This window comes from Brassica napus, chromosome A6 (genome assembly GCF_020379485.1).
Source record: "Brassica napus cultivar Da-Ae chromosome A6, Da-Ae, whole genome shotgun sequence".
Classification (NCBI taxonomy): Eukaryota; Viridiplantae; Streptophyta; class Magnoliopsida; order Brassicales; family Brassicaceae; genus Brassica; species Brassica napus.
This window is the reverse complement of record NC_063439.1, coordinates 4,058,642-4,073,326: the sequence shown is the minus strand read 5'-3', so window position 1 is coordinate 4,073,326 and position 14,685 is coordinate 4,058,642. Positions and strand designations below refer to the sequence as shown.

General features: G+C 37.1%; 2 protein-coding genes and 1 long non-coding RNA gene across 3 annotated transcripts; 1 reads left to right on the top strand and 2 right to left on the bottom strand.

Moving 5' to 3' along the window:
* Positions 1 to 3,361: 3,361 nt before the first annotated feature.
* Positions 3,362 to 3,981, top strand: LOC125610173. The gene is made up of 2 exons (XR_007340189.1): positions 3,362 to 3,651; positions 3,760 to 3,981. It is a non-coding gene; the product is annotated as an uncharacterized LOC125610173 (long non-coding RNA).
* Positions 3,982 to 4,525: 544 nt separating this feature from the next.
* On the bottom strand, positions 4,526 to 6,118 carry LOC106351157. Its single transcript, XM_013790975.3, has 2 exons — positions 5,882 to 6,118; positions 4,526 to 5,798 (listed from the first exon to the last, which is right to left on the bottom strand). The coding sequence occupies exons 1-2, from the start codon at positions 5,930 to 5,932 to the stop codon at positions 5,532 to 5,534; spliced, it is 318 nt and encodes a 105-aa protein (XP_013646429.1). The 5' UTR covers positions 5,933 to 6,118; the 3' UTR covers positions 4,526 to 5,531.
* Positions 6,119 to 9,855: 3,737 nt separating this feature from the next.
* Positions 9,856 to 14,116, bottom strand: LOC125575827. Its single transcript, XM_048734949.1, has 6 exons — positions 14,090 to 14,116; positions 13,145 to 13,333; positions 12,882 to 13,052; positions 12,540 to 12,593; positions 12,073 to 12,219; positions 9,856 to 10,392 (listed from the first exon to the last, which is right to left on the bottom strand). Exons 1-6 carry the CDS (start codon positions 14,114 to 14,116, stop codon positions 9,940 to 9,942), a joined length of 1,041 nt encoding a protein of 346 aa, XP_048590906.1. The 3' UTR covers positions 9,856 to 9,939.
* Between the last annotated feature and the right edge of the window lie 569 nt (positions 14,117 to 14,685).

Sequence of the window (14,685 nt, the reverse complement as noted above, 5' to 3'; positions counted from 1 at the left end):
GAAATTCTCTTATATTTACTATTTAATAAAACTTATTTTAATCATTTTCTTCATTGATGGTCATTTTTGTGACAAAAACTCAAAAAATAATATCCTAGAGAATTTCTCAAAAATATATGTGAATTAAAGGATAGAAATGCAACAAATTATTTAAAGAGATCATTTGGTCTTAAAGAGATACGTATACACAAATTATTTTACAAAAAAATATTATTTATTGTTTATAAAATTGCATTAAGAGGAGAAGGCGTAATAACAATTTTTTGCATGTGTGGAAAATAGTTGGAATTCTTCTTGCTCCAAAGCAAAGAAAACAGCTGGACTATTGCATTAAATCACATACTTAAAGCCACTTACTACGGCATCTCCAACTTAAAACCTTATTTTAAAAGAATCAAAATCTCAAAATGAAAATGTGAGGGTTGATTGCTCTAACCATGAATCCTCAAAAAAATCTTTAAAAGTTTATTTATTTATATTGTAATCTTTCACATTAACAAAAGTTATTAATATGGATAAAACTTCACAAATGCATATAAAATATATGTTTAACACGTTATATAACACACGTTATTATAATATGATACAATACTTTAATATTATTGTTTCCGGTTTACACAACTAATAATTAACCGACTTAATAATAAATTTTACTCAAAATGCTTGGTTAATCTATGATTACAAGTTTGTCTCTTTCCTCACTATACTCTTTAGATGCATCCAATTCCAGAAAACTGCTAAAAATTATGTGATGACACGATGAAAAAAAATACTTATCAATACGGTATGGTATATTTAGTCTTCAAATACAATAACATATACAAAATTTAACTAATATGTATATTTTAAAATATAACAATTTATATTGAATATTTACTCTACCTATTTATATAATTTCTAAAAACTCATCCCGCCCGTAGGGCGGGCCGGCCCTAGTAATATTTGTTAGAATGTTAACGTTGATGAAAGATGGACAAAAATATAAAATAATCAGATTTTGCAGTTTATGAACTGAAGAGAAGCAAAGACGATCGTCTATACTACCATGAAGTCCAGTAAGAGTTTTTGAATGAAACTGAAGAGAAGCAAAGGTGAGTGCGTTTGGGATCGTATATAATATAGTAGATAACCTTCGGTTTAATTATAGTTTAATTTCTGATTAAGAGATCGGTTTAGGTTTAATAGAGGATGTTGGTTTAATTTAAGTTGTCCGGTTGTATTTACTTTGTTACGTCTGAAAATATATAATCTATCAATTGAAAGGGTCCATCATAGTGACAAAATTGAAATAGTCCAAATTTAAATGACAACTTTTTAAGTAGATAAAATTTAGGACCCTAAATTAATAGATTCTTTGAGTTATTTCTTTCTATGTTATAATTTTATAAATGCGTATGTTCTGTTTAACAATTTCTTACAACAGTTTTAAATTTGGAAACAATAATTGTTTGCTGTGATTATCAAGGGAGAATACGATTAATGTACCATTATGATAATTTAATATTTAATAGCGTTTTAGAAAGAAAAGATCAAAATAGTCTTTTTTATTTTGAATTTTTTAATATTTAATTTTTTTGAAAAAATTTTAAACTATATCCCTAAAACCACAGACCTTAACTCTAAACTCTAAGTCTAGATTTGATAACCCTAGGAAATTCTCTTATATTTACTATTTAATAAAACTTATTTTAATCATTTTCTTCATTGATGGTCATTTTTGTGACAAAAACTCAAAAAATAATATCCTAGAGAATTTCTCAAAAATATATGTGAATTAAAGGATAGAAATGCAACAAATTATTTAAAGAGATCATTTGGTCTTAAAGAGATACGTATACACAAATTATTTTACAAAAAAATATTATTTATTGTTTATAAAATTGCATTAAGAGGAGAAGGCGTAATAACAATTTTTTGCATGTGTGGAAAATAGTTGGAATTCTTCTTGCTCCAAAGCAAAGAAAACAGCTGGACTATTGCATTAAATCACATACTTAAAGCCACTTACTACGGCATCTCCAACTTAAAACCTTATTTTAAAAGAATCAAAATCTCAAAATGAAAATGTGAGGGTTGATTGCTCTAACCATGAATCCTCAAAAAAATCTTTAAAAGTTTATTTATTTATATTGTAATCTTTCACATTAACAAAAGTTATTAATATGGATAAAACTTCACAAATGCATATAAAATATATGTTTAACACGTTATATAACACACGTTATTATAATATGATACAATACTTTAATATTATTGTTTCCGGTTTACACAACTAATAATTAACCGACTTAATAATAAATTTTACTCAAAATGCTTGGTTAATCTATGATTACAAGTTTGTCTCTTTCCTCACTATACTCTTTAGATGCATCCAATTCCAGAAAACTGCTAAAAATTATGTGATGACACGATGAAAAAAAATACTTATCAATACGGTATGGTATATTTAGTCTTCAAATACAATAACATATACAAAATTTAACTAATATGTATATTTTAAAATATAACAATTTATATTGAATATTTACTCTACCTATTTATATAATTTCTAAAAACTCATCCCGCCCGTAGGGCGGGCCGGCCCTAGTAATATTTGTTAGAATGTTAACGTTGATGAAAGATGGACAAAAATATAAAATAATCAGATTTTGCAGTTTATGAACTGAAGAGAAGCAAAGACGATCGTCTATACTACCATGAAGTCCAGTAAGAGTTTTTGAATGAAACTGAAGAGAAGCAAAGGTGAGTGCGTTTGGGATCGTATATAATATAGTAGATAACCTTCGGTTTAATTATAGTTTAATTTCTGATTAAGAGATCGGTTTAGGTTTAATAGAGGATGTTGGTTTAATTTAAGTTGTCCGGTTGTATTTACTTTGTTACGTCTGAAAATATATAATCTATCAATTGAAAGGGTCCATCATAGTGACAAAATTGAAATAGTCCAAATTTAAATGACAACTTTTTAAGTAGATAAAATTTAGGACCCTAAATTAATAGATTAGATTTTTACTATATTTTGAAAATAAGGAAGCTAGATTTCACTATAATACCTTTTTAACATATGCTACGAAAATTCAAAATGATTATCTTGGCATGTAAGGCCCAATAATATTCGTTAGCCCACTTACATTCTTATCGTAGGAAGTTTTCCCGCAAGTAGCGTAGGTTTCCTAACTGCAGTAATTACAGAGAATCAATCATATAATTCTTTTTGAGAAAGAATCAATCGTATAATTCTTTTTTTTGGTAAAATCAATCATCAATCATATAAATAGAGCGCATATAATTGACATGTACAGAATATGGTAATAACAATATTCCTTGACAGCTCATATGACTTTCAGGTCACTGCATGTGATTAAATTATGATTTGAACAATATATTTTCTTTGACCAAATTTACAAAATAACTTAATTGGTCAAATATATAATAAATATCCTTAATTTACATGTATCGATATGGAAGATCAATAAATAAAATAAAACAGAAATGGAAATTTGTGATTTCCCAAGACTAAAAGTTATATAAATAGAGCTTTTCTGCAAGACATGAAAAGTCAAAAAATGGCAAACACACAAAATTTGGTGGGTTTTTTTCTTGTTGTGATATTAGCAGCTTCAATGTTTAACACCAACATTTTGGTTTCAGGTATATTGAAATTTTACTGTAGTTATTTTGCTTAGTTAGACATGATGGTTTAGAGACAATAATTGAAGAATTAACAGATATCGTATATGTTTTGTGTGGGTTTTGTAGGTGGGAAGCACGAGGATAAAATCAAGTATACTTACTGCACTGACACTTTATGCTCGGACAGCTACTTACCTCATATGTGCTTTTTTGATTGTACTAGTAAAAGGTTTCAAACCGGAACTTGTATAGTTCCTTCTCCTAATGCTCCCTTAAGATGTTGTTGTGGTAACTTGTAGCCAATCCATCATCTACTTAATAATATAATAAAATGATTTAAGAGCTTCATTTATACTTTTGTAAGTTGGCATGATTACCAATGACTGCAAAATACTACTTTATTATAATGCATACATTAAATTAGTCAACGAAAATACAACTTGTTCTCGTTTGAATCTTCTACAACAATTACCTCATATGTGCTTTTTTTATTGTTCTCGTTTGAATCTTCTACAACTTGTATCTTCTACAACGAAAATACATTAAATTAGTCAACGAAAATACACACACACACAAACGAGCATCAGGTATGTCCGTACATCTTATACAAAACGGATTGAAGTAGGAAATTGCAAACACATATGTTTATATTACTTGTGCCACTTGATTTTGATGATGGAGATGACGTGATATTTACAATACCAAGGTTTGTTCTTGCTTTAAGATCTAAAATCCTTATAACTTTTAAGACTTTATCCATGGTTTATGTATGTTTTTGTTTTGTTGGGTTCAAATCTGCGGAAGTTCATGAATCTTGAGACGGTGCCTAGGAAAAGAGCAGTGGTTTTGGATTAGATATATTGAAAAACTTACTTAACTTTCTCCATGTTTAATTACTATTCACTTGATTCTATAGTAGTTCTTTGTTCAATGTCTATCAAGCTCTTCTTCTTGCGTACATATGAGCTGAAGTAAACGTTGGCCTTTGTGTCATCTCTCAGCAGGCTTCTTATCATCAATCATGTGATCTGATATAGTCTTTTTTGAAGTATTACAGATTTGTCAATTTTATTAATAAGATCCCACCAACAAAATTTAAATCAAACACACACAAATTCAAATTCAATTTCTGAAACACAGTGATTTAAGTCACTTCCGATCTAAAGGGTTGAAATGATCCGATCGAATGTATCAACAAACTACTCATTTGTAAAGGTTGGTGAGAAGAGGAACGAGTGTGGGGAAAGGTACGATGCTGGAAACCGCAGTGTTCTATATAAAAACAGAAGAGTTACCAATGGTAATGAAGATGCAAGAGAAGATTCTCAAACCAGAAAGCAAGTCTATGTGGTTGATCTTTCTACTGAAGACCCAATGTCAAAATTCATAAAACCCGAATCTGAAGATGGATAGGAATCAATATGCTGGAGAAAAACTGTGAAGATGTTACTGACAAGGGTGTAAACAATAACAGGAGAGGATTCAATGGTATTGGAAGGCAAAAAGAGTCATAGGGAGCTCAGGACATCTGAAGAAACATATTCCAAAGTCAAAAATTCCCAGATTATTTCATCAGATTTCTGCTTCCCGTATAAGTAAGGAGATACAAAAAGATTTGAAAGAGCTTTTTGAAGTTGATTTTAGAGCATTACCTACAAACATGAGGATGCTAAATAACAAGAGACTTTGTTTGCTTTTTACGTACAAACATGAATACTCATCATCAAGCGGTTTGCAAACTATGTACACCAGTGCCTGAACCTAAGCTCACTGTCTAAGCCTCATCCTCTACTGCTTGATCATATGAGGACAGTTTGACCTGGTTCATGTTCCGAACAAAGACTGTGAAAGCATCGTACCTGTCATGTCCATTAGATCTGTAGAATCCAGCTGTTAACTCAGCTTGGTGTAAGAGAGGTAGCACACACCACTTCCGCTGAATGCTGATGAAGCAACGGAGAGGACACGGTCTGCATGGGAGGTGAGAAGAGACGAGTACCAAGTCCACCGGCTGAGAAGAACGAAGTGGAATGAGGCTGGCAGGAGCATCGTGTGGTCCACCAAGTCCCCAAAGAGGGTTCCCACCAGAGAGATTCGTCTCGAGTTGGTGAGAAGGATACCTTAGCTGAGCTCCCCGTCTGGTCCCATACCGCTAATGTGATTCCCTGTAAACACACATGATCTAAAATCAGAAACTGAAACCAGAGTGGAGTAGACATACTGAGAGAATGAAAGTGCAAAACAATACCGTGATTGTGTTACCCATGTAGTCTGAGAAAGCAGACGCAGAAACCTCCATAGGAGTCTTCCCATCAAAAACAGGAACATCATCAACTCCAAACGACAAGCAATCTTCTTAACAATCTCCGCCACAGCTAAACCCCGAGCTCCCTGCGTGTTAATTCTGATCTGCAGATTGAAGGACATCTATAAATTGACGGCGTTAAGTCAACGTGCAATTGAAAACACCGTCAAAGGTAAAAGTAAAGTTAACGGAGAGATATTACACGGATCCCCAGAATAGTAAAAAGATTTCACAGTTTTTTTTTTTTTGAAAAAGGGCTTTCATATTAAAAAAAACGATAAATGTTACAAGATAAGACATGAGTCTTATAGTTTGATAAAGTTTGCATGAAAAGATTGAATCTCAACCAATGAAACAACCAAAGTTGAGACTAGAATAACCAACACCGTAATGAAAGGCAATAACTAGTGATAAGAACCACGACCGCGGCGGCCACGCTTCCCTCTCCCTCGAACCGTCTTCCATTCCATGTCTTGGTATTTGCTAGGGGGTTTTGTTTCCCTCCCACCTCTTGTCAAGCTGAGCGAGCTAGAAGGCTCAGTCCCATCTTCATCCACTCCCACATCTCTTGACCCTTTGAACTGAGCAGGGCTCTCAAATGCAAAGGGTGTATGTGTTGTGGCTTGAGGACCAACGACTAAAGTTTCACTAACCTCAGTGTTGGTAACGGTTGATGGAGATGACTCCATAATAGATGCTGCAGTGGGAGTAGGTTGTGAATCTACTAAAGTGGGTAAAGTGGGGATAAAGTTTGGCGAGGCAGTCGGGTTCTCCTGTTGAAGGGTAGGAGTAGCTTCTAGTTCAGATAAGAGACCTTCAATCTCTATGGTATGTTTCTCAGGCTCATGGGCACCATCATCTTTAGTTTGAAGAGAAGTTTTTCCACTAACATGTAGATCATTTTTCTGGATAGTTGGTACAGAGTATTCAACATTATCCTTTTGCTGCATAACAGTATCAATATCCACAATAGGAACATCAGAGCTAGTGTCTTGCGAGGTTGATGCGGAGATAGAAACCTGAGCAGTGGAAGAAGGTAAGAGACACCTCTTTGCTTTGTGTCCTAGATTACCACACCTTTCACACATAGATGGAATCCATGTGTATTCAACATTAACAAGGAAGATGTTACCTTGCTTATCATCAAGGGCAATAAGCTTTGGAAAGTCTCTGTCCAGCTCCATCTCAACTAAAACCTTTGCCTCGCCCATACTAGTAGGATCAAGTCGAGGTTTGTGAGTAAGAATCGGTTCTCCAAGTCCGGAAGCGACATGACTTATTCCTAATCTTGAGTAGCAACAATCCGGAATGTTCTTCAAATTGGCCCAAACCGGAAGCGTGGAGATTTCAGGAATTTTGAAGGAGCCTTCTGGGGTCCATGGCAGTACAAAAAGTAAGCAATCATCTATGTGCCACACTCCACGCTGAATAACCCATTGCCGAGTAGGTTGGTGTGGGATATGGAACATGAAAGATGAATCACCAAGCTTCTTACAACTGATCTTACAACTTCTTCCCCAGATTCTATTCACCACAGCATGTACTAAACCACCTGGCGGTAGAGCACATTTATGGAACTTACCAATGATATACTCATCCTTATTCTCTGGACCTAGCTTAAGGACTTTCGAAGGAATAGATACCTCAGGTGTGCCATCTAGGCGGTAAGTTGGTGTGGCAGCCCGGTAGAGATTTCGCGATTGAGGGCTTAATCTTGCAGCCCATGGGAAGCGGAGTCTCCCATCCGCTTTTAGTTCCGGCGGTGGTAGCTTTTCAATCGGAGGCTGGAGAGTACGGGATGGATACTTTCCCTTAGGTTGCTTGTTTAAGATCTCGTCATTCAAAGTCGGCCAGAGAGTGGCTAATTGATTCCCGACAAATGCAGGATCATAGTCTCGAGGAGTACTAGGGTCGGGAGGAGTGGCCGGAGGTTTGAAAAAAAGAGGTTTAGCCCATGATCCCAAAGAAGGGACAAATTTTTCTGATGCTTGGACCCTGCTATCATCGTGAGAGTGTGAGCCAAGGGTCTCGGACGGAGCTTGTTGAGACGTCGGGACATCGCTGGTTACTGCATTGATGGAGATAACCGAAGCCAGAGACGGTGGCGGAGTATCACGTACTTGAACTATAACAGCTTCTGAGGTCAGCGGAGGAACCACAGTTTCAAGCAGAGAGGTTTCGTAAGACGCCACTAGAGGAGCAGAGGAGGTCAACAGTAATTGATTGGTAGTGTCAGACTGAAGAGTACTGGTGATAGAGAGAGAAGCTTTCTCCATTGTTACTCTCACATCAGTTCCTAGAGGAGTTTGAGTTTCAGAGATCTCCAAACCTTCCAGACATTCCGTAGCCGTTGATGGAAGTATCGGCAGAGACAACGAACGCATCAGCGACGATGGCGTAGTCGAACCATCAATCACTGGGTCCATGGCGGGGAGAAGATAAAGAGGGGGTAGAGGAGAAGACAAGTCACCACGAAGTGGATAGACCTACCGGCGACGACTCACTGCGGCGAACTCGTCGAATTTAACGGCGTGAGTAAACTAGGGATTCGCTTTTACGTTCGCTGGTTTTTGGGGGCGCGTGGTTTACAAAAAAAAAAAAAAAAAAGATTTCACAGTTTCACTAATCTAATCCGGGACTCCTCTGATTCCTCCGGCGAAGGAGAAGACTCAGTCGACGAGTCCGAAAAATCAGTTTAGCACACCAACCAAAACACAAACACAAAGAATCAAACATGTTTCCATTAACCAAAGCGAATCAGTTTAGGTTTCTTGACAAGTACGCAAGCGCCCAGAAGCCTGAGTCATCGATATTCTCACATAGCTTGAGGTCCAAGTAAGCTAGTTTCTTGCAGCCGCGAGTAATTGCAGCAAGACCAGTACCAGTTATTTTCTTTACCCCTCGCAGTTCAAGGTGACTTAGATGTATTTTTTCAACCCCAGCGTCTGTTAGTTCACCCGCAGTAGGATAGAATGAGCCGGTTCAAGCTCTTGCAACCTCTTGATATAGCTGCTAAACCGTCATCTCCAAAACCAGCACAGCTGCACTCAAAAATCAAATATCAAAATTAAAACACTTTCCATCAAGAATAAGCTCAAACATTGTTCTACAAGGAATGTTAATTACCGGTATAGATCAAGTTCTAGAAGCTTCGAACATTTGGAGCCGATATGAAAGATCCCTTTGTCTGAGATATTTGCGCAGAGGCCAAGTTTCAATCTTAGAAGACGCGAACATTTTGAGATATACTCATTACTCAAGCCCTGTGGCCAAAGAAACACATTTAGAGTTTTCATTTGACATGTATCTTCTCTTTACCTCTATCATTAACGCCATCACAGTCAGTAAGATAGAGCTCTCAAAGACGCTTGGAGTAACATCCGAACGATTGAAGACCTTTTTCTGTTATCAAATGACAAGACTCTAACTGTAAACTCTCCAAGTTCAGACAAGACTGAACAACAGCAGAGATGGCTGCATCCAATTTCTAAAACACTGACAATTAGTCTAATTAAGGCATGGATTATGAACTTACGGATATACAGTGACTAGCTTTAAGGTTTTGAAGATCAGGATGGCCTTTGAGTATGGAGATTAAGCTGGACGAACTCAAATCACAGCCAAGATAGACGAACTCAAATCATCATCATCTATCAGCGGACTGAATCATTCGTGATCTGAACCAAATCACAGCCAAGATGGAAAAACTTTACACCCATACGTATCAAAGTTTTCAACTTATGCCAATCGAATAACTAAAACAGAGTAAAGAGAGAAGCTCTGAGACGAACCTTAAGATACGAAACATCAGAGAGACTTCAAGTCTTTACATTTCTTACAGAGAAGATCAAAATCCCAAGATCAGAGGTCTCCATACACCATTTCAAACTAATCTTTTCTCATTTATGCTTACAGAGAACCTTATAATGCATATATTTTATTAATCAACCAACTAATCTTTTACAACACAGACACACATATATTATATTACAAGATGATAACTAGACAACAACATAAACGCCCAAAAACAAAAATAGAATAGCTAACGGATCACTCCGAAAGGAGGATGATCGTAGTGGCCCTGGCCCTGGCCCTCCGTAGTAAAAATGGTTTCCGCAGCCACTAGGCCCTCTACCATGCGTCTTCGCAGCCGTGTACGAGTCGGGCTGCGTCGCTCCTAACTGGAAGTCTAGAGGCGGCAGAAAGGACCGGTTCTTCTCAGCAATCTGCATGTTGCAGACATATGCTGCTTTCCTGAATCCTTTGCGTGGAAATGCTCCGGAACCCATTTGCGTAATATTGCTCAACCCGGTGCTGTTGATATATAAAACTTCCCCGCCCCACTGTACTTTGGAGGCGTGAGCCGACAGTGTCGTGAATAGTTCGACGGGCCAGTAACCGATCGGGACAACATTCAGGCCCATCCCCAACCACCAATGGCCTGAAAGTGGATCCTGAAAATTTTGGGTCTTTAATTGTTAGCAAACATTAAACCAAATCAAATGCAATGAAATATATGAGAGCAGTAATAATAACAATCAAACTTGAAAGTGCATTCTTTATTATACATGCCTAGGAGTATTAAAAAGGAATATCAACTATATGGGGGGGGGGGGGGGGGGGGGGGGGGGGGGGTAAATTATGAACCCTTGCCGGTCAGTGATCAATAATGATCTATTTGTCCTCAATATGACCAAATATAACAGACGGAAACCAAATAGGAATAGTTGTTTGAACGAATCTTCACTAAAATGATAAACAAAAGAATCTAGATAGGCGAGTTTTAAAAGCTTGAAGAGAGTTGCGTTAGCTAAGGTATCAGCTTCAAGAGTTATACGCGAATTGAGCAGCATAACAAGGGTCTTGGAGTGGGAGAACACTGTCAATGTTCGAAATCCAGACGTGACTGCCACACTAAGTGCAGCTTGCAACAAGAGCAGAAGAGACAAACTTGCCATCCACATGATTGGAAAAGATCCACCCCCCATTCCATGCAGCATACACGAAACAAGATAAGCCAGTACCGAGAGTACAGAATAGGAGCTCTATAAGGCCGGAGATTTCACCAACAATTGGGGCTTCATGCAAAAGAACGAGAGCTTCCAAGGAAGCTTTAAGGATCACCTCTTCCACAGTAAAATGGAAAGAGAAGTTTTGTTTCCATATGATCCAGGGATGAAAGCGAAGGTAAAATAACATGTTGGAGGAAATGAAGTTACGGAAGGTGAAGATGGATTGTCTATTGCAGGTATTGGATCCAATACCTGGGACATTTGATATAACACACGAAGTACAGTTTCTGGAGCTCCACATCCAAACTTGTTGACCGCAAGTTCATTCTCACAAAAGAGAGCATTACTTCATCATGCTCTCTAAAAGAGGTGCGGAGGATCGTCCAGATGTTCTGAATCCAATCGAAATCAAAAGCATATCCTATGATCAGCCAAACTCAAAGATCTCTCTCATACCCTATGACCACTAGGGTTAAGGCTTTTAATCTGAGGTAAGTGGCCGGCATAATTGGATCAGCGACACATGTATTTAGAGAGCAAGGGGGAGGAAGGCGTGGTTGCTAGGAGGAGATCCATGGTTCCGACCCAATATTGATGTCCATACCTAATGAAGATGCAGTGACGTGGGGCACAAGCGAATAAGGTGTTGAACTTCATTAGAGATGGCAAAAGAAAGGAGAGGGAAGAAGTGGACGGCAAGTCAACACACATCACCTTCCCTCCTTTTCTTCACTTGTGCCTCCCAAGTCCCAAAACCCCAAGGAGATGGTAAGACCACAGTTGTAGGCTGTGTTCGAAAGTAAGAGAGAGAGACGAATGAACTGAATTGGGGTGTAGCCGAGCCAAGTTATGGTCATAGGATCGAATATGAGGGAGTTGAAAGGAGAAGAGGGGGGGGGGGGGGGGGGAAATGAGAATTAAATGGGCATGAAGTTCACAATAGAGAAGGTCAATGACATGGAGGAGAGGCGTTACAGAGGAGCTAAGATACCACTGAATGCTAGCCCAGAGTATCAAAGTGCCCAATTAAAGATTATGTGGGAGCATTTGGTTACTCGTTTTTTTTTGGTTAACAGTTACTCTTAAAATGACTTTATAAGTAATACTGTAATAGTAACTGACCTTCCAAATCTGCAAGGTTATATCGAACTGGTCTCCCCCAAATGTCGAAGTCCCGGTGATTGCTCCACCTAGGACGACGTGCCTGTTGACGTGTACGAACCCTTTGCAATAGTGGTTGTAACACCCGCTGCTAATATAGGCATCTATCTGAAATTTATAAAGACTCAACCAAATAAAATCGTATTAGTTGTTACGTTTCAGATTTACACAGACTATTTCATGTCAGTATTCAAACAACGAGATGGTTTTTTACTACCCTTGATTTCTTTATCTTACTTCTTACATGTCTCGTTTCACATGGTTCCTATGATTCTAGAAGCCCAATAACTTTGCTAACCTTTTTCTTTCTTTTGAAACTAAATTAATGAACATTGTAAACCGTACTTATGAGGTATGACCAAAGATAAAAAGCACACTACACGTCAAATCATTCAGGTATTAGAAAGCAAAAAAAGGAGAAAACTTACCGTCCAATATGTGAACAGTCTAGCTTGTCGATCGCCATACTTGTTCGGGTACACCTAAGTAACATGAAATTGAAGAATAAAGTCTATGATTAAGTCATTTGAACGAGTCTCGGTTAAGTTTAACGAGTCTTTGGTTTGTTTCCTACATTTTCGGAGTCAATAAGTTGAGCTGATCAAGTCAGTTTATTAGAGCTTTTCTACTAGTTAGTTTCTCAGTCATTTGTTTCATGTAAAGATCTATTTAATATCGTCATTCTTCATTGAATAAAGCAAGCACTCTTTCAGTATTTAAGTGTTTTAAAAGTTACAGAAACAACATAAATTGTATATTCGATAAGTTACCTGCCAACCCGTCTCAAGCGTGTTGAGCTCGTTGTGTTTGTAATTCCCGGACGTTACCCAGATTTGGGCCAGACTGAAGTCGTCCGCTGACTCCACCACGGGGTTCCAGACGTTCAAAGTGGCTTTGGTTCCATAGATGGGTAGATCTGCTTCCACGAACCCTACAGCGTACTATTTTCACCAAAAAACACTCTTATTCATGTTGGGAATAGTAATATATGTTGAACTAATCACACTATTCTAACCGAATGAAAAACACTCGCCTGATGTCCTTTTGTGGCTCTTTCTGCGGCATCGGGAATCAGGGGGCCGTACTTCCCCTGTGAAAGCTCAGCTTCAGCTTCAACTCTTTGTACAGGAACGGTTCCTTGGGGGCACGCTGTTCCATTGCGATGCCAGACTTGCCAGCCAAATCCTCCATCTTCTGTTTTCGTCATGCCGCTGGGGTAATCCTGTAAAGACAACAAAAATGGAGTTAGACATGAAAAGATAATCATGATATTTGTTCTTAGCCCAAACCAGTTTGGGGTTATTGAGATGATATATGTTTTATCTGTGTTGGAGACAACAATATTAATTCTCTGTGTCCGAATCATGTTACCAACTTCAAACACTCATCAAATCATTAAACGGTGTGGTTTTGGTGAAGTCATTAGTTAAACTAAGGTTTGAAAGTATCAAGAGGGATTGTGGAGTATTGAGCTGTGAAGATGAATACGATAGTGTCGATCATGTTTAATGATTTAAATAGCTTTGTATTCATTGGAAATATCTAAGTGTGAGAATGTTGGAACAAGGAACAACCAGACTTCATTGGAATGGAGGATTTGGAGAAAAGAGATGTTGGATAAGCTTGAAATAGCTTGTGATGCAAGTCACCTAATCCTATTATGTTATGATTATCTATAAGGATTAGGAAATATCTAAGTGTGTTATTACTAATGAGTTTAAGATAAATAAAGTGTTATATAAGGAGATATCAATGTGTGGTATAACTTATGATGTGAGCTTTAGTTTTAAGATTATTTTCTAAAGCAATAATAGTTGAGTTCTTATTAACACTAGTGGTTTTCACCCCGCGCAAGCGCGGGGATAGAAGGTGTTCTATTTCTCTGTCGTAAACAATGGTGCGTGCTATATTATGTACCTTATTGTTTTATTGTCCCATTGTATATTTATTTGTCTATTTGGTTTCATACCACAATTACCTCTTGAATTGTCATTTGAATTGTCATTTCTGTTCATCTCTAGAATCATCACACTTATTATTTCCCCTGCCAACTATTTGGTTTTCTCCAAATGGAATTACTTGGAATGTGCAGTAAGGTTACTACGATCAAATGTCATGAACACTTAACACTTGAGTGTAATTTATTGATCTTCTTATTCAAACATATCAAACATATCGTTCCTATTTCTTATTTATACTTCGGCCTCCGTTCCGATTTGATTGTACATGCAAGATCATATAATCACATGTGTTAAATTTGTATTTTGTATGTTTTGCAGTATTTGTGATTGCTTTTCATTTGCGATGAGACATATATCTGTCAATTTTGCATAACTTTGTGTTCTTCTAGCCTTTTGCAAAGTCATATAAATCACGTGTTTAATTTTAATATATTTTTTTCTTAATAAATTGTAGGTACTTGGGTGGCATCTTTGAGGGTGTGGATACTAATTTCTTAAAAAACTTTGGTGCAGAGACTACTATTTTTTTTCCTTTTGCCAAACTGGATTTATACTATGCAATTTAAAATGTAATTTCTGTTTCTTGAATCACATATCCTCAGAAATTGAGTTC